The 19,653-nt window shown below is 50.9% G+C and overlaps 1 protein-coding gene across 1 annotated transcript in view; it reads left to right on the plus strand.

Annotated features, from left to right (window-relative positions):
- The first annotated feature begins 10,064 nt into the window (after positions 1–10,064).
- The window catches only part of IRAG1 (inositol 1,4,5-triphosphate receptor associated 1), a 77,762-nt gene continuing 68,173 nt past the window's right edge, over positions 10,065–19,653 (plus strand). The window contains exon 1 of the mRNA XM_024757070.1: positions 10,065–10,262. Coding sequence (XP_024612838.1) covers positions 10,065–10,262 — 198 coding nt within the window. The remainder of the gene's footprint in view (positions 10,263–19,653) is intronic.

Below are 19,653 nucleotides of genomic sequence, written 5' to 3' on the forward strand. Positions count from 1 at the left end.
AGTGACCCAGGTCACACAGAGCCATGGCTGGGATGGTGGCTACGAGAAAAAGGGAAGTGATCAAAGACACCTGATCTAGGATTGACAAGACTCGGAAATGAACTGAATGTGGGGAGTGATGACTGCTGGGTTTCTAGCTTGAGTGCATTCACTAGTACACAGGAGTGGGCTTGTGGGGGAGCAGGGCTGGGGGCAGGAAGAAATGGGTTCTGTTTGGAACGTGGTGAGTGTGAGGGGACCATGGTGCACATGGGAAGAGTTGCCTGAAGGGCTCCGTAGTGTGCTGGTAAATGTTCAACAGCCGGCTCTCTGGGAAAAAAAAGACTTTGATATATAGTATTTGCTGACTCCTGCGATATAAATACTCCCATCATGACCAATTTTAAGTTACTAACTCAACATCACTAAATGTGGAGTTAGGAAGAGGTACACAGTCAGGCACCAGCATACCACTGGAGAAGTTCCCACAAAGTACAAGAAGGAAGGGCCTAAAAATCCACCTCCTTCCCAAGACAGGCTCAGTGACTCACTGAGGCCACACACCTGGGGAAGGTAGGACCAGGCCCAGAATCTAGGAGGCAGCTTCTGGCCCTCCATTGATTAGAGGCAGCATCAAGCCCTGCTGATGGCCCCTTGGTGCCCTGGTCAGTTTTGCAGACCCGGGAATACAGTGTGGTCCTTGACCCCAGGACAATGACTCATGTCACCCTGGAGTGAGTGACTCAGGGAAGAGGCTGCTGGGTGGCCTGGAACAAAGAGAACTGGGAGAGATTTATTTCTCCTGGGAGCTCAAAGGGGGGCTCAGATACTTTTCTGCTGTTCCCTGTGCCTTTGAACTGCCTCTGATTAAGCAATTGCACATATTTCCAAGAAGAAAAAAAAATTTTTTCAAGTGGACTTAGTTTTTAAAAAAAGAATTGCTAAAGTGAGTAAGCTGGAGAGGAAAGCTGGGGAGATGTTCTGGCTTACTTCCTGTCCTGGATGAGGCTGGGGCTGGGGGTGGATAGAGCTCTCGCTGTGACTTGACCACTTTTCAGGGGGTGTGGAACATGGATCCCAGGCATTTCAGGGTTTCTCCAACCCTCCCCTTCTTCCAGAGTGGCATCTAAGATCCAAGGGGCTTCCTGAGTGCCAGAGAGTCGGGGTGAGGAGGGCGCCCATCATTTGACAAGGTGATCCTCCTGTTTCTGTCAGTCCTTGCTTAGTAGGTAACTTCTGAACCTGCCTTTTCAAGGCAACTTCAGGTCTAGCAACTGTCTGCTCCTAGGTGCACAGAAATGATTGTGTTCTCCGCCCTGTGCACCCCACCCTACCCGCTGTGAGGATGGCTAAAGGCCTCATCTATCAAGTCATATCAAATAGCCATTTCCTCTCTCTGGGGTCTTCTCCTCTGGGTTCTGTCTGGGAAATGGGGCCCAAGACCTCCCTGCTCTCAGATTTGGGGATCTTTTCCCACTTCCCCAGGGAAGCAGGGCACAGGCCCCATTCTCAGGGACTCACCAGAGTCTACCCTCTCACTGCTTTCTCTCCACTTTTCCTGTCTTTCCTTTGCCCCATAATCTTTACTAGTCTTGGGTTGGGGGGAGATTTACCATTACTTAGGATGTTTTTGCCCAAATCCTTTTTTCTGTGCACTGAGCCCTTCCTGTTTCCCTCAGAGCTAGTTCTTTGTGATATATAAGGCAGAGATAGACTCCCTTTCCTCTATCTCCCGCTGCTACAACTGCCCCCAGCCCCCCTCCCGGGCAGTGAGCACAGAATGGCCTCCCTGTTTGCCCGAGGGGAAGGGCAGTGGGGGAAAGGAGATGTGAGGGGAAGCAAGGAGTCTGTTAGGATTCCAGACGTGCCACCTATCTTGAGCAGACCCTGCACGTCCCCCACCAGCCGAGCCTCGTGCACACCCCTGTACCCTTCCTCTGGGGCTGACCCGGCCTCCCCTCTTGGATGTGGCCCTGGCGCAGGTCTCAGCAGATGCGGGCTCACCCTCGGGGCTAGAATGGGTGCTGAATCAGGGGAGGAAGGCACCCCCAGCCAAAAGAGCCCATGACAGACCCTTGGGACTGGAGAGCATGGCCAGAGTGCAGACTCCAGGCCAGAGTGTCGGGAGTGCTCAGGGACTCCTTGCCGAAGCACCGCTGGGCCGCAGCCCCTGTACTCCCAGCCGCTGGACCAGAAGGGTTGTGGTGACAGGGAGAGGTCATTGAGGGGGTCCCTTCCGGTCCCTCATCCTCCCCTCTCTGTTGCCCCCAAGTCCCCTTCCTTCTACCCTTCTACACCCCACCCTTGTTCTCCACTCCTCCTTTCAATCCAAATCTGCTTTCAGGATGGAAACTTGGGGCTCCCACTGACATGCCGAGGACTGTGCCCCCTTCAGCCATCCATTCTCCCGTTTATCCAGTGCAGCCTGAGCACTTGCACCAGGTCTCGTTAGGTTTCATCGCTCCCTTGCAGAACGACAGCCTCTGTGCTTTGGGAGTCAGCACAGGGGTGGCAGAAAGGTCAGGGTCTTTGGAACCAGATAGACTCAGGACTGACCACAGCACAGATCTGGGACAGGCCACATCATAGAGCTGAGCGTAGACCCAGGACTGACCACTGCACAGAGCTTGGATGACCACAGTGCAGACCTGGGGCTGACCACAGTACTGCATGCTGTTTCTGTAAACCCACCACTGCAGCCACTGGTTGCCCGACAGCAGAGTGAATGGCCCCTGGTGGGTTTGATTCCAATTATGTCTGATGGTCTTTTATCTGATTGTCAGTACAGAGGAGAAGCCCTGGCCAGGCCAGGACTCTGCCTCCTTAACTTGCCAGAAACAAAGCCAAGAACCCTGCCACCCAGGATGAACACCAAACTCTCTGGGCCTTGGTTGGGTTTTGGTGATGCTGTGGCTCAGAGAACTCAGCTGCCCGATTCAGAGAATAGGAAAGGAACTCATTGAGGGGACAGTCTGTGTAGCACCCTGTGTGTATTTCCTAATTTAATCCTTACAACAACTTTAAAATGTATGTACTATTGCCTCCATTTTACAGATGAGGAAACTGAGGCCAAGAGGAGACTAATCCAGCAAGAAAGAGGCAGAGGGAGAATTAGAACCCAGTCTGCCAAGGTCCAGAGCCCTCTCACAGCATCTCAAGGTTAGGAAGCAAGATAGGGCTATCGTGAGGGAGACCCCAACTTGGACTCACTTGTGGGGTACAGGGCTCAGCTCCGCAGTTGGCCAGGTCTAGGAACCCACAGAGGCACCTCTTAGCACTTTGAGCTGATCTCTGATGCCCAGAGAGATTTTCCAGGTGTATCCAGTGCTGCCTGGGGTGGACACAGGGAGCTGGGAACATCTTCACTCACCCAAGATCAGAGGCACTGCCAAGGGATGCCTGCTTTCACAGCATGGACACATCAGCTTATTATTTACTAAAAGCAAACCTTTCAAAATAAGAGGCCAGAAGGCTGACATATGAAGTGGGGCTGGGGGGCAGGGTTCTGGGACCTTCTCTGGCTGCTCCTCACTCACAGGTGTGGCTTTGGTCGAGTCCCTGCCCCTGTCTGGGCTTGTCAGATGGGAGCAGGGGTAGGACTGGCCCTTCTCCAGTGTCCTCCTTGTCATCCTCTGAGTTTGCAGAGGGACTGAGAGGGATGTGTGTGCAGCCACCCCAAACAATTCCCTCCATCGAATTCTTCATCTAGAGAGAGACCAGTGGTATTAATAGCAACTTAATCTCTTTCAAATTCTTTGTGCTGCTAAAATGAAAGCAAAAATTCAAAGCTGGAAGAACAAAAAAAACCCCTCCCTTCTGAGAATTCTGAGTCACTCCAGAAAGGTCAGTGGAGTCTAGGTTAACTCATTATTTCCCAGAAGGGCCTCTGGCTCTTCCGACACCCAAAGCTTAACAGAGGGAACATGAGAGCCACTCAGTTTGCAGGCTGTGCTCCTGGGACACTGTGGTTTCAGAGCGGGGTTTGGTCTCTTCTGGACTGGTCACAAGGCTCTGGAAGAGGCATCCCAGGGGCCACTGTAAGAGGCCACTGCTTACCAAGAATGCCACCCATGAGCTAGTGGACTTGGCCCTGCAGGGAACTGGGGAGTCAGACTGACCTGTGGTTGACTTCCAGCACTGCCACTCATGGGTGATGCGACTTAGGGCAAGTCTTTGGGCCTCTGTTTCCTCATCTGTAAAATGACACTAATCATAATGCTAAGAATAATAGTACTCACACTATCCAAGGCTTGCTGAGAGCACCAAAGGGGGTGTAAAGGCGCTTGAGAGGTCATGACTCTTCGTGTTGGCCCCTGTGCCTGCTGGCACGTAGGCAGCCCCACAGGAAGCCACCCTCCTCCATGACTGAGATGGGCAGGGTGGAGGTGTTCTGCCGTTGTGGATGGGCATGCCTGTGCTTTACGGCTGCTCTGTCAGAACAGCCCCCTCCTGCCCTCTCCCCACAGCCCACAGGGTCCTACAGCAGCTATTCCCAGGGGCAGAGTCTCTGCTACTCACCTAACAAGGGTGGGCCTTTCTGGGGTGAAAGGTTGGATGGAAAAACTAATGGACAGTTGTATAAATAAAAGATTAAGAAGTTGAGTGGTTGAACACATGGACCCACAGACCAATGGATGGATGAATGTGTGCGCTTGCCACCCTACATAGTGGGGATCATGCAGCCCCTGACAGTGGGCCCGCTCTTTTGTCCCTGTAAAACCCCTAGCCTCACAACCTGCTGCTTCCTCTCCCCTGCCCCACCACTATCTTATCCCCTCTGGGAACGCACACTCCAACTCTCCCCTGCAGGACAGCGAGAACCCATGTGGCGTTCAGCTGCTACACACTAGCAGAACTCCTGGTGGAGGGGACGGAGTAGAAGAGGGGAGAGATGAGGGGCCTTGAATCAAACTAGCCTGGGTTATAATCCTTGGCCTGCCACTTATTAGCTGTGTGGTCTTGAGCAAGTTGTTGCAGCTCTCTGATCCTTAGTTCCTTAATATATAAAATGGGAATAATAAACAAGATTGCATCTGAAATGCACCTCACATAGTGTCCGATATTCAGTAGGCGACCTAGAAATATCCGATGAATAAAAAGGAATAAAAGTATATTAGTTTGCTTTCTTTAATGAATAACCAGGGGCAGATAAAAATATTTAAATGTGGTTTAGAGGCTTTTGGCCTTTTCGGTGACACAAATCATTGGATAGTTATTCCAGCAGAGGCTTTGATAATTTGTGCCGGGAACAAAGGTAGCTGGACCAGTCAAGTTGCTTCACTTCTCTGCACCTCAGTTTTCCTTCCTGTAAAATAGGCCGAGCTGTATAGTTAAGCACTGGCTGGGGGCAGAAAGAGTAGAGTCCAAAGGGCTGATGGCTCTTGGCAATGACCCACCTAACCCTTTGCTGACCAAGCTGGAGAGGCAGCAAGAAGGGCCCTGAAAATGGGTTAAAGAAGGAGCGGCTCAGAGACCAAACATCACTAAATATTTTCTCCTTTTTTGGGTCGTTGCTCTAGAGCACCACTTCCTGGAGACTATATTCAAAACTTTGCTGTGATGGATGCGAGGTCCACGTGCCCACGAGCTCCAGAGGAGCCCAGATGTCACCCTGGGGGAGGGACTCTGCTTTTACCTTGCTATTTTAAGCAGCGAGTTTACAATAATGGATGGGAGAGAAAGCGATGGGGCCGGAACAGCGTGGAAATGGCCTGGGAGGGTAGGGCTGCTGGGCCTCCCCCTGAGGAGCTTGGGGTTCCATCTTGTCAAGGGTGGGACCTCAGCCAGCCTCCACTCTGCTTTATCCTGCAGCAGCTGACACCTCTTAGTGCTTGTCTGACTTAATTCGTTTCTGTTTTACTTTGCTTTCTGACCCAGGGACTGACTCAAGGTCTTTCTTGAAGAGCAGGAGGTGAAGGAAAGGAAGTGGAGGTATTTCTGATGCGACTTTGGAATTCCATGGTCCTAGAATCCTATGGGATGGGGCCCTCAAATCTGTGGTTTGTTGTGATTAGGAGGAGATCAGGATTTCAGGTACTCCCGGGGTTGGAAAAGTGGGTTAGGAATCCTATGACCCTTGCCCCAGCCTTTGATGAAACTCTCCCAGGAATGGGGAGCTCATTACCTTAAAGAGTAGCCCATTTCATTTTCAGATGGTTCCAACCACTAGAAAGTTTTCCCTTGCCTTGATCTCACCTTTCAGTCATTGGCCATGCATCTACCCTTCGGGGACAATAGAATTACATGAATGGCTTTCAAATATCTGCAAAGAGGTTTTATTTCTTCCTGTACCTTCTCTTTTCCAGGCTAAAGGTCTTTAGTTCTTTAAACACAAATTCTTGTCCTGCTTCCCCTTTTTTTTTGGCGGTACGCTGGCCTCTCACTGTTGTGGCCTCTCCCGTCAAGGAGCACAGGCTCTGGACATGCAGGCTCAGCAGGTATGGCTCATGGGCCCAGCCGCTCCGCGGCATGTGGGATCTTCCCGGACTGGGACACGAACCCGTGTCCCCTGCATTGACAGGCGGACTCTCAACCACTGCGCCACCAGGGAAGCCCCTGCTTCTCCTCTTTTGAACATGCCCCAGATCATCTGAATCCCTCTTAGCATGCAGAGCACAATACACTTCATGTAGATTAAGGCATAAAAGAAAAGTAGAACTGTCAGCTTCCCTGTTTTGGAAACCATACTCCTATTAAGACAGCCTGGATGGACTTCCCTGGTGGTGCGGAGGTTAAGAATCCACCTGCCAATGCAAGGGACATGGGTTTGAGCCCTGGTCCGGGAAGATCCCACATGCCGTGGAGCAACTAAGCCCGTGTGCCACAACTACTGAGCCTGCGCTCTAGAGCCCATGAGCCACAACTACTGAGCCCTCGTGCCACAACTACTGAAGCTCGCGCATCTAAAGCCCGTGCTCCACAACAGGAGAAGCCACCGCAATGAGAAGCACACACACCGCAACGAAGAGTAGTCCCCGCTCGCTGCAACTGGAGAAAGCCCACGTGCGGCAACAAAAACCCAATGCAGCCAAAAGTAAATAAATAAAATAAATAAATTTAAATAAAATGAAACAGTATTAAAAAAAAAAAAAAAAGACAGCCTGGAGACCTGCACACACATCACACATCATTTTAAGAGTTTTCTTTGGATGTGTAGTGCACTTTTCTGGTAGAATTGGGGTTTGTGGGTATTCTTTTGCTACCCTCAAACTCTGTTACCATATGCTTTGCCCAGCACCACTGTTGTCACTGCAGCTGACATCCAAGTCAAGGTGATAGTAATCAATCACAGAGCTCACCTTTGGGCAAACCTGATGCTGAGTTTACTTATACAGAAACAACCTGAGCTGGGAGGCACAGCATGCCCTGGCCCCAGAGCTCTCATTCCCAAGAGCCAGGTTAAATCTGTCCTCTTGGCCATGACCCACCTTCCTGTCTCACCTCCTCCACTAGGCCTCCAGCTATTCTGTTCAGAGAAATTCAGTCAGCATTTCAGTGTTCATGATTCAGTCTAAACACCATTCTAGCGTGGACTCTTCCCTAAAACTGTATTCCACTCGTCCCAATTTCTGGAGTTAGGGACCCTTTTCTGGGACCCTGCAGCTTCTCACTTCCAAAGTGTTTACCTCCTAATCTTGTTTTCCAACTTCCTCCCACCATTGGACTCCGTGTTCCTTGAGGGCCAAGACCACATTTTCATCATCTTTATGGTAGAGTAGGTGTGAGTGTTGGTGGTGAAGGAATGAATGACTGCTCACAGATCATCTTCTTGAAGTGAGATTTCTTGAGCCGACCAGCAGGGGTCACCCCAACTGTTTCAGAGCTGAATAGGGCTCCCTGTCCACCGCAGAGAATGACAAAAGCCAAGATGGTGGTCACAATGACCAAAACTCCGGGGCTAAAGTTCTCCAGTTCTTTAAATACAAGTCAACAAGCATTTCTGGATGAACCTTCTGGGTATCTGTGATCAATAAGACCCCTTGCCTGCCTCAGGGAGCTCAGTCAAGAGGTGTGTGTTAGCTGGGGGCGTCTGTCAGGGCTGTGACTGATGCCACATCTGAGCTGCACCACAGCACTCTGGCTCTAGGGCCTTTGCAAGCCATTTCTGTGGTACAGGAAGAACACCTGGTGTCCTGGGCGATGGCAGGGCTTCCTGGCTTCTCCTCCTGCAGCCTCCAGCAGACAGCATCTTGCATAGGACCCAGGGTATAGTGGATACTCAGTAAATGGCAATGTCCTCCATTTGCCCTGTGTGTGTCCCAGCAGCCCCCTGACTGCAGCCGAGGGCAGGGTCTGAGGACGACATCTGCCTCTGGTGCCTTTCATCTGCTGTCTCCCAGAGCAGCTCCTTCAAGGAACCTCTGAATTTGCAGAACCAGGCCGGTTGTTGGTTTTTCGGGTCCCTGGAGGTGTCATCCATCCCCCTAGGGCAGGGGACCTAAAGGAGTTTAGGGGTGGGAAGAGCCCAGGCAGAGCCCTCTGGACCTTCTGGGCTGCAGGTAGCCTCTGGGAGCACCTACTCCATGCTGGGTGCTCTTTTCATCCTAGGGACAGTCCCACATGGGAGGCGTTCTTATCTCTGTTCCCCTGACGAGGAAACCAAGGCTCAGAGGTGAAGCAAACGTTCAAGGCTACACAGCCAGTGAGTGGCAGAGTGAAGACTCAGATCTAGGTATCTGGTTCCAAAGCCTATGCTCTATCTACTATTTCTGCTCTCCTGCCTCTCCAGATGGAGACCTGACATGACTGGCCCCCTTTTCTAAGAGGAAGCAGAGGAGCCAGACCCATTGGCTCAGGTTTATTGGAGAGATTTTGGTCCTACACCTCTTGACTGGCAAGAAACATGAAAGTGTGAAAGCACAGTTAGTACTTAGAAGTAACAGTCGTTCGTAGTTACAAGTTAGTACAAGTAGTTACAAGTTAGTAGTTACAAGTAAACCCAGTTCAAACTGACTTAAACACTAAGAGACTTAATTGTTTCTGTAACTGGCTAGTTCAGAAAGAGTTTCAGCTGCAGGTGAGCTTTGATCAGGGCTCCAGCTCCGTTTCTCTGCAGATCTCCTGGGTCTGCTCTCCTCTGGGTGTGTCAGATTTCTCCTCAGTCTGACCTTCCTCGTGGAAGGAAACTGGCGTCTGCAGCACCAGGTCTCACATCTGCACACTCCACCACCCGGAGCAAGAGAAAGCACCTGGGTCCCAGAGCATTGCCACATGCTCATTGGCTTAGGCTGGACCCATTGTCTATCCCTGAGCCAGTCACTGAGGCACGATGGATGAGATTATGCTGCCTGGAGTCAACCCCGGCCAGGCCTTACCCCATGGGAAGGGTTAAGTGTAGCTTTGGGGAAGCAACCCAAGGTTGCTGAGGGCAAGCACTGCACAAGGCACAGGAGACCCACCCTGGCTGAGCCTCCAGACTGATGACTTTAGCAGGCCTGACAGGTCCAATGAGAGCTGTCCTCAAGTGAGAGAGCCCTGTACTGAGGGTTAGAAGAGCTGCTGAAGGGCATGAGGTGAGCCATGGGGCAGGAAGTTGGGAGACACCATCCTTTCCTCCTCCCCCACCTGGCCAAGCAAGGCTGTGTGGTATAGTGGCCTCCAAATCAGGGAGATCTGGATTCAAATGCTTCGTTCTTTGTATGATTTGGGCAAATGACTTCTACTCTCTGAAGCAGTTCTCTCATCTATAAAATGTGAATAGTAATGCCTGCATCAGGGGTCGTCGTGAGGATTAATTTAGGTGATGTCGGTAATGCTCCTAGGATAGTGCCTGGCACCCAGTAGCTGCTCAACACGTGTTTGACAAATACAAGTCTGGCTTCCAATGGAGTGTCCTCCATCGGCTATGGCTTTGAGGAGTTCGAAGGACTCTTCTCCCTTCTGGGATCGCTGTGTTTACTGTATGGCCCAAATTAGATGCAAAATCTCTGGATCACCTCTGACTTTGTAAACAGAGCCAGGGAGCAGGAGGAAATGCAATTCCAAACTCCCTCGGCTCGCCTTCTTTAGCCCTTGTTGATGCAAACTCAAGCAGGCTCTCTCCGCGGCTTGTGGCACCTGGAAACGGGACCCAGCATGGGTCAGGGATGGGAGTGGATTTGACTTGTCCTTTTGGCGTCTCCTCAGCCTGTGGAGCCCAGGCCTCCTGGAGCATCTTTGGGGCTGACGCAGCGGAGGTTCCGGGCACGCGCAGCCACTCCCACCAGGAGGCTGCCATGCCCCACATTCCCGAGGACGAGGCGCCCCCTGGAGAGCCGCAGGCAGCCCAGAGCCCAGCCGGCCAAGTAAGTGCCTCCCCTCTGCCTGCAGCGCCCCCGGCCCGGGCCACGCCAAGCGCCCTGGGCTGAGGCCACATGGTTTGCTGACAGCCTGTGCAGGCTGCAGTGGGCCTGGGGAAGGTGTGCGGCTTCCACGCCGAGGAATACATACCCAAAGGTCGTTTGAATTGACCAAGGTTCCCACACATCCTGAGAGTGCTACCTTGTAGGCTGTGTCTGACTGAGGCCCCCCGGGAAGTCACACCACCCTCCTAGGATGGAGAGAGGCTCGGAGGAGGACCGTCAGCATGGAAGGCCTCATGTATCAGGGTCGTGGGCACAAGCACCAGGTCACTTAAAGTGAATCCACTTGAAATGAAGGTCAAAATTCCTCAATAAATAGTGAAAAAGGGTTTCAGTGAGATTTTATTATAAAAAAGGAAATGATGAAAGTGAATTAAAGGGGCTCATTGAGGTTGTATCGTACAAATGAAATGGTGAAGACAAGTTATTTTTAGCTGTACATATTACAAAATATAGCTTATATGCTAATTTTTAGAATGAACAAAGAATCTTAATCAAGTGTGTTGACTTTGGTATTGGTATATTTTTTATGCCAACAAAATGAGCTTTTCATGTGTTATCACAACCTTCACATTTTACTTTATAGCACCTTCATTAAGAGATTCTGTTTGTTTAATATTTAAGGGGTTCATTCATTTTCCTAAGGACCTCTTTCAATCCCTCAATATTCAAATCATTCCCTCATGAAGAACCCATCTTGCCATCATCCTCACAATTCTGACTCCATTCGTTAACTGGTCCGGCTACATCTGCTGCTCATTGGTCTAAGACCTTGTACGTGAAGTTCTCAGACATGGTCTTGTGAACTTCGTGAACTTTGCAGTTGGTTTGCACTGAACTTATATCATCCTGTTGTATCTGACACTTCTCCAATCTGCCCTGAGCCAGTGGGATAGACACTTGTTAAGTGAGGGAAGCTTGTACGAGTGAGCATTAATTTGACAAGTGGGCAGATTCTTAGTGAATAGTTTCATGTAATGATGACATTTGTTTTCTTTACACATCATAACTGTGGGAACTAAGATAATAAACGCTTAGAAAAGAATGGCCTCTTGTATCCCCACATCCCGAGCTCATGGGATTGAGATGTTGCAGAACTTGGCAGCCTTGGAGAGCCCTTGAATTTCGAAACGACAGCGAGCCAAGCCCCCATGCCTTTGGCTGCAGGCACCAGCTCAGGTCTTGATTAAGCCCCGTTCCCAGAAATGTCCTGGGCTACGGTAGTTGCTGCTTGCCAGTTGCTTTCAGTGGCTCTGAGCTGTTCCTCTGCTTCTCCATGGGTGACATCTAGTCTTCCCTGAACTGTGTGCTCTGCTATTGCCCCCTTCCTGCAGCTGCTGTTCCTTACCGCGTGTGGACCGTTCCCCCAAAGAGTTGCCAACAGTGGACTGTAAGGTTTAACCAACAAAAAAAATTTCCTAGTCTACTGAAAGCTTGGAGTTTAAAGAAGGGAAGGACAACACAGAGTAAAATACATCTGGATTCAAACGTCACGGCTCCCTATCCTCAGGTCACAACTTTCCCAGGTTCTGTCCCCTTAGCATCCCCACCTCCCAGCCCTGGACCACTTCTTGCTGTGGTCATCCCTGACCGCTTCCACTTTACTCGCAATGATAGTGCCCTTAAGCCGGACTCTGATGCAAAATCTAGCTCCCGAATCCTGGGCAACTCCCTCAAACAGCTGCCATGGCCTGCTCCCCAAGAATATAAGTGTTCCTAAAAAATAAATAAATGAAAGATGGGCAAAGATGTAACTCCACCCTCAGTGAAGAGATCCTTTTACAATGAGTTCAGTTCCTTTTGGTTCCAAACCTCTCTAATTAAAAGACACTTCAAACCTTCTCCTCAAGAAACACAAAACCAGACAGCACAAAAGCCCGCTGGCCTTTCTGACCATCATGGCTTCAAACCACACGTAGGTGTAGCTTCACTGGGTCAGAGGTGAGGGTGAGTTTCTAGGGCTGGCCAAGCAGGGGGAGGGCCCCATGAGCTCACCACACAGCTGAGGGTTAGAGACCCCTAGCTGAGCAGCAGAAACTCCAGATTCTGGGCCCCCACAAGCTCACTTTCCCTGTGACCTTGAACCAGGACCAGACTTCTATACTATAGACCATGGGCCCTCATGGTCTCTGAAGGTCCTTCAAATGCTCAAGGAAGACAAGATAATAAAGAGACTGTTCGCAGGTCCCAATAGCCTCTGCATTGCCAGCATCCAGTGGGAGAAGGACCCACGAGGAACTCAGGTGAGCTGGAGCCAGGATGCCCAGATCCTATGAGGGAGGGCCATTAGCACAGGATTTAAGAACGTGGACTCTGGAGTGAGACCAAGCTGGGCTCAAGTCACAGCTCCTCTACATCCTGGTCAAGAGACGTGATGCTGAGTCTGTTAACTTTACTGTGCCTCTGGTTCCTCGTCTCTTCCCCGGGGAAGGTGTTAGTGGCTGCCTCATGGACTCTTGTCTGTTCAGCCCAACCCTTGAGGACCTTCTTTGGCCTGAGGGACCATGGAGCTGGGGCAGGTTAGACCCCAGACTGAAGGCCACATCAGATTCAGTATTATTTTATTCTCTGCCCCGACTGACGGGCACTGGGCCCCCCTGAGTTCTCCAGAAGCCCACGGGCATCATCAGTGAAGGGGATCTCCCTCTACTGCACCTATCAGATGACCCACATTGGGCTTCTCGGGCAGCCACAGCCTCAGGGGAGGGTCAGGCCTTGTGAGTTGGGCCAGAGCCTCCGGGGGCTGAAGCCTGAGTCCCTGGGAGCAGCAGAGGCCATGGAAGCAGGGTTGGCCAGGAGGGCTGGCTGGAACTCCCAGTACAGTGTGAATTCCCACTCTGTGAAGCAGGCAAAGAACAGAGCATCCTTCTGACTTTACGGCTCCCCGGGGTCCAGCCCTACTTCTGGTTCCTCAGGCCCCAGCCCTCATTTCCCATCACTGACACGAGCACTAGCTGAGGCCTTCTCACACAAAAACACAAAAGCTGTAGGCCTAGATCCTGTTTTTCTTTCTGCATGTACACGTGCATACACACACACGCACACACACATGGATGCTAAACACACTTTCACACACACACAGACTCACACAGACAGACGCAGACAGAAAGGCAGACCCTTTAGGACCCTAATCAGAAGCTGTAATCAAAACCCACAAAGAAATAAAGCCTCCTGACAACGCACTGTGTGAGACTGCGTCCTGAGCAGTGTTTCCTGGGTTGGCCCTTGAGCAGGGAGGAGCTTAACGGGAAGAGCTTGTAGCCAAGAGGTTCTTGCAGGAATAGAAGCTGTCAGGACAGAAGCCTAGGACATTAGGGGACCCCAGAATGACAGGCCATCAGAGCTAGAAGGGATCTCACGTCACAGGAAGTCCCTTCCTCCAAAGGCAGGCAAAATTCTGCATACTGTAAGTCACCGGGGAGCTTGTTAACCCCAGATTCCTCCACCGACCTAGACCGGCTGAACCAGAGTCCCCTGGGGTGGGTCTGTGCCGTGGGTCTGTGCTGGAGCCTGACTCTCCCTCAGTTCTGCCCTCACAATGGCCTGTCGTGGGGTAAAGACCCACAGATGCAGGACGGCAGTTTTTGCATCTTCCCAGAGCCTCTCTGCCTCTGATTCCTCCAGACTTTGCTGCCATGACAGCCTTCAGAGCGCACTCCCACCCCTCCCCTGCACACATACCAGCCTGTCTCTGCCTCACCGTGGGGCACCAAGCTTGGCCCCAGGCCCCAGGGGCAGTGTGACCAGGACACCAGCTGTTTCCAGGCCTGTGGCCAGCAGCCATATCAGAAACTCCACTCACTGGGACCACATGGCCTCCTCAGAGGGGCCTTACAAACCTGAAGGTGTGGGGAAGTTCTTATTAGCTATAAGAGCCCAATGTTCACTGGCTCTCACTTCCACCTGGAAAACCCCCCATCCTCCTCCAAGGGTTTCAGGAAGCCCCCAGGGACAGGTCAGTGCTAGCTCATAAGCCGACCTCACATCCTTCACATCACCTGCTCCAGCATCCCTCTGACCACCACTCCCTGACCATCCCCTCACCCTGTTCTCCATTATCTGCAAAACCACTAATAATAGCTAACCTCGTGCCAACAGGTACTACACCATTAACTCATTTAGCTTCCAAGCCACCTTATGAGGTAGGTATCATCACTCCCGTTTCATAGCTGAGGAGACTGATACACAGAGAAGTTAAGTACCTTCCTCCAATGTCACACAGCTCGTAAGTGACAGGCCCGGGATTTGAACCCGGGCAGCCTGGCCCCAGAGCCCACACTCTTAGTCTCTGCCCTGCTCTGGGGCCTCTGTGAGAGGTGCCTGGACCAAGGGAATACTGTCCTCTGCTCCCAAAACAGAGGGCCAACCTGAACCCTGCAGAACTCACCACCACATAAACCCCGAAGCACCACAGCTTGTGGCCCTGGGTCTCACCAAATGCCTTCTGCCTACCATCCTCCCAGGTGTGTGAGCCCGTGCAGCCAGGGGATGAAGCTCCGTGTCACACATCTTGCCCAAAACCCAAGCTGCCCCTGCCCCATCGTGTGCGACCCCCTTCCTCATTCTCCTTCAGTCGGATGATGAAACAGCCCAGTTGGATGGGTACTGACCCCTAGAAACCCAGGCCACTGTGCTGTTCCTGCTTCAGGCCACAGACACCTGTTACTCTCACCCCAGGCCTCCCTGAGCACCTACTTGGTTCTGCACTTTCAGATCCTCTAGACAGAAATTGATGCTTAACCCTCATATACAGCAGCGTCTGGTTGACAAGATCACTGCAGCGCTCAACTAACCAGTGGCATCCCTACTCTCAACCCAACCCCTATCCCTAAATGTTAGTTAACTAAAAATGAGGTTGGAGTGTTTTTTGGAGAAGCAGCCCTCTGCATGCGGCCCTAAAAGGAAGGGATCCATTTGTGGAGCTCTTAGAAGCTCTGGCCACGAAGCTGTGGGGTCTCCCTTTGTTTTGGCCCAGAACTGGAGAGCATGGTAGCTGCCACCATAACAAACCTGGAACTCTCTTCCTGCTTAGCGTAGTAAGAGACCCATTCAGTCTTACCACCATCATCCCGCACGGCTGTCCTTTAAGAAGGGTTCCAAGCAGTGTTCCCCAAGCAATCAGGGAGTTCCGGAAGGTGCAACAAATGCTTCCATTCCATAGGAACATGAGATATAAGCTATGTGGCAGAGTGGAAATGGCCTGGGCTTCACACCCCTGTGTTACAGTAAAAGCCTGCACCCTCCCGACTAACCCAGTGAGAGCCCTCATACCGTGCTTCCTATGTGACAGGCACTGCTCTCAGCACTTTACATACAGCAACACTAAGAGGTTGATATGATTATTATCCCATTTTCCAGGTAGAAAACTGAGGCAAGGAAGTACACTCTAATCCCTAGAAACTGGGCAGTACCTTGAATACTCCACTTGAGGATTTTGAATTCATACTTATCTCATCCCACCCTTTGCAAAAACAGCCTCCATTCAGATCTTCAACGAAATATCTTCAAGTAAATTATCAGTAAAGCATTAGAGTCTGATGTACAAAATATTGGAGACATCTATTGGGCACCTGCTATGTGGTCTCATCTCCCAAGGTAGATATTATAATTATCTCTATTTTATAGAAGAAGAAACTGAGTCTTTGGGAGGTTGTATAATTGTCGAAGGTCATATGGTTGTGTCGTGGTTGAGTGGAGATCCAAACCCATTTCTGCTGAGCTGTTCCCGCCACCTTTGTCTCCTTCCCTGGCTCCACCCAGCAGTAAAACCAGTGTCCTGGACACCAGAAGCCCCAGGTATGGGAGGCAGGTGCTTGATGTCCCATCCTCTACGGAAAAGAAGCTTGGAAAGGGTCAAGAGGACTGTTCCACCAGGATGGCTTCTAGTGGTTCTGGTCAGAGAGTAAGAGCTATGAGATAGTAGCTGTAGAAGTGCCTAGGACAGAGCAGAAAGTGCTTTAGAAATGTTGGTTGTTATTACAGATGGTCAGGAATGTACATTACAATTATTTGTCCTTGGTTCCTATTGTGAGCAATTGTGAGCAATGGAGTAGCTTGTCATTTTTTGTCTCTCTGAGTCTGCTGTCAGATTGCATGCCAGCTACATTGCATGTCAGCTACATTGCATGTCAGGGGCTATGTGTGTGTCTCCAACCCTCAGCATAAGCTATAGTGTGTGGTAGGAGCTTAGCGAGGGAGGGAGAGATGGATGGAGGGAGAGAGGGAGGGAGGGAGGGAGGGAGGGAGGGATGGATGGACGGATGGATGGTTGTGTGGATAACTGGCTGTATGGATGATTAAATGCCTAGACTTAAAGGAGGAGGAGATGGACAGGAGGGAGGAGGAGAGGATAGAAGATGATGGATGAATGGCTGGCTGGCTGAGTGGTACCCCTCTACCCCACAGAGTAAGGCTATAATAGACACTGTGTGTACTGTTACACGCCTGAAGTCTGTGACATGAGAGTAAGAACAGTGATGAAGAAGGCAGGATAATCTCGGGGGGGGTGTTGACCCCTGACTGCTAGGAATAGACTGGACAATGGCAGGAAAGAGGGTCCACGGAGGCAGGGCAGGCCATGGGTGCATGGGGAGATCCACACAGTGGGCGCTGGGAGCCTTCAGGAAACCGGGATCTGGTCCTTAGCGCTTGGCAGGGAGGAGCCCCAGGTCCAGCTGAGCTCAGCAGAGGCACTTCTGCTCTCTCCCATGCTCTTAGCACTCGCTGCTGGAATAATCATTTGTTTCACAAGTCCGCAGAGAGTCCTTTTATCCTGTCACGAGAGTGCTAAGTCCTCTTTGCGGCCAGGGCCCCCTATCCAGAGGCAGTCCCTGTTTGCCCTCCAGGCTGTAAGAGAGGGACCTGGGGATACAGCTGCAACAGTGCCCACCCTCTGTCACCATCCTCACTGTCATTGTCACCCTTAAAACTAGCCTGGGAAAGGGGGATTATTAGCTCCACATAATGTTTGAGAACTTGAAACTCAGAGAAGTTAAGTGACTTGCCTGAGGTCACCCAGGTGAGACTCCAGTGTGGACCTCCCGACTTCACCACCCCACACTGCGTTCCTGCACAGTCCTCTTCCAGGCTGTCTGCCAGCGTCCAAGTGCAGGAGCTAAACTCCCCACTCCTGCCTGGACTGGGGCTGGTCTGTTGCCCAGAGCTTCCAAGCCAGGCCTAGTCACATGACATTGGGGAAAGGAAGCTCATATTCCCGTCTGTACCACTGGCCTATATTTATCCCTGCACCCAGGCAGTTAGGAAACTGTTGTGCATTCCTGGGAATTTATGAGCGAAATAAACATCTAAATGTTTCTATAAGGTTTATTTAAGGAGAACAAAATGTGACCTGCTGGCTTATTAAAGGGTGAGCTTTCCGGGAGATGGCCCAGCTCCCGCAGTGCTCGGCTGACTCCAGGGAAGGGGAATGGATCCCTGGGAAGGCTGGGCCCCTGGAAGGTGAGAGGGGTACCCCTGCTCTCTTTCCTCTAGCTGTGTGTTCAGCCTGGAGGGCTTCCTGGAGGAAGGGGCTCGTGAGGGAGGGTGCAGCTGGGAAGAATAAGAGAGGCGTGTCAGAGGCCTGCAGAACACCAGGAACCAGGGGAAGTGAGACCCAAGACCTGGAGACGACTTGTAAGGGCAGTGTGTGTAACAGGAAGGCCAACAGGCCTGGTGTTGGTCTCTTCCCCTATTTACCAGCTGTGCAGGCCTGGACATAATATGTCTGTTTTTTTGTCGGTAAAGTGGGGATTGAAGTGGGAAAAGAGGGGAGAGAAAAGAAATGTATTAATTCCCTAATTCCATGCTCAGGGCTTTTGCTTTCATCTTCTCACTTCCTCTGCACAATTCTGTGAGGTCAGGAGGTATTATCACCCCAAGTTGTTCATGGGTGCCCTGAGGTTCATTCACAGAGTTGCTAGGAGGATTATGAGAAAACACACGGGAAGTGTCTGGGACAGAGCCCCACATGCAGTAGGTCTGAGTAAATGTCACTTCCTTCTATCCACGTTTGTGTCTTTGCCTCTGCTATATGTAAAAGGCATCTCTACTTTGTCTGAGATGCAGATGGTGAGAGAGGGAGTGGAGCCAGGTGAAGGTGGCCTTGGAGGTGGGCTTCCCTGGGTCATTGATTACTTGGGCTTGTGTGGCCAGATGCCCCAGGGGAAGATGCTCTGTGGCTCTGTGACCAGAAGGGTGAGGCCCTCCTAATTTAACTCCAAAAGGTTGTTCAGACACAAAACACAGAACAACAATCTCCTCAAAACCAAATTCCAAAGTCATTAATTTAGCCCCAAAGTTACCAATAACAGAATATAACATCTGACACTCATTGAGCATTTACTAGTTGCCAGGTACCCTTCCGTGAGCTTTCCATCTGGAGCTGCCAGATTTAGCAAATGAAAATACAGTTATGTCCATGCACTATTTGGGATATACTTATACTAGAAAAATTATTTGTTGTTTATTTGAAGCTCAGATATAACTGGATATCCTGTATTTTGTCTGGCAATCCTGTTTCTATACCAATCTGTGGAATTCTTGTAACTACCCTGTGAGGTAGTCATTTTACAGATGAGGTAACTGAGGTACAGAGAGGTGAGGTCACTTGTCCAAGGTCACACAGCTAATGCGAAAAGCTGTATGATGAATTAGTGTGGCTCCGGAGCCTGATGCCCTTGAAGTCCGGAAGCCAGGAACTTGCCTGGCGAACTCTGTTTGAACCCGCTGACCCACAAGCTTTCTTGAGGTCCTGCCTTCTGTTTCAGCAGTTCAGAGTGGGAGCAGGGATGGGTATTTACACTACATTAAAACCTGGCAGAGTTCACCCAGAGGGCCGCTGGAATCTTCCCACACTCTCCTGATTACTCTCTCTCTCTAGTACCTGCGAAAGTGAAACCCAGCCAGCACAAGACTGAATGTTCCCCACAAAATCAGTTTTGCAGAACATTAGAAGTTGCCCAGAGCTTTCTGTGAGCTGATTAGGGAGAGAACAATTTGATTTTATTACCATGTAGTTTGCACACATTGGAAGGAGAGAGTGAGGATATTCCAGGACATTCCATCAGTGTATTAGAGGATTTCTCCCTGATTGCTTTGTGTCTCCTGATTTTTAAGCAGCTTCAGACTGCGTGCGTCCATGGTTACATGCTTGGCGCTTGCCACCATGGCTTGTGTCTGCCTTTCTGTGTGGGGACCTCTGCTCCTGACCTTCCTCTGACTGAGGGTGCCTGCAGCCCCATGCGTGACAGTCACCTCAGGAGAGCTTTGCTGCAAGTGACCTTTCACCAGGAGGCAGAGAAAACTCCTACCAGAAAGCAGCTCCTCCAGTGCCTTG

The sequence above is a fragment of the Neophocaena asiaeorientalis genome, unplaced genomic scaffold, assembly GCF_003031525.2.
Source record: "Neophocaena asiaeorientalis asiaeorientalis breed wild unplaced genomic scaffold, Neophocaena_asiaeorientalis_V1.1 scaffold504, whole genome shotgun sequence".
Lineage (NCBI taxonomy): Eukaryota > Metazoa > Chordata > Mammalia > Artiodactyla > Phocoenidae > Neophocaena > Neophocaena asiaeorientalis.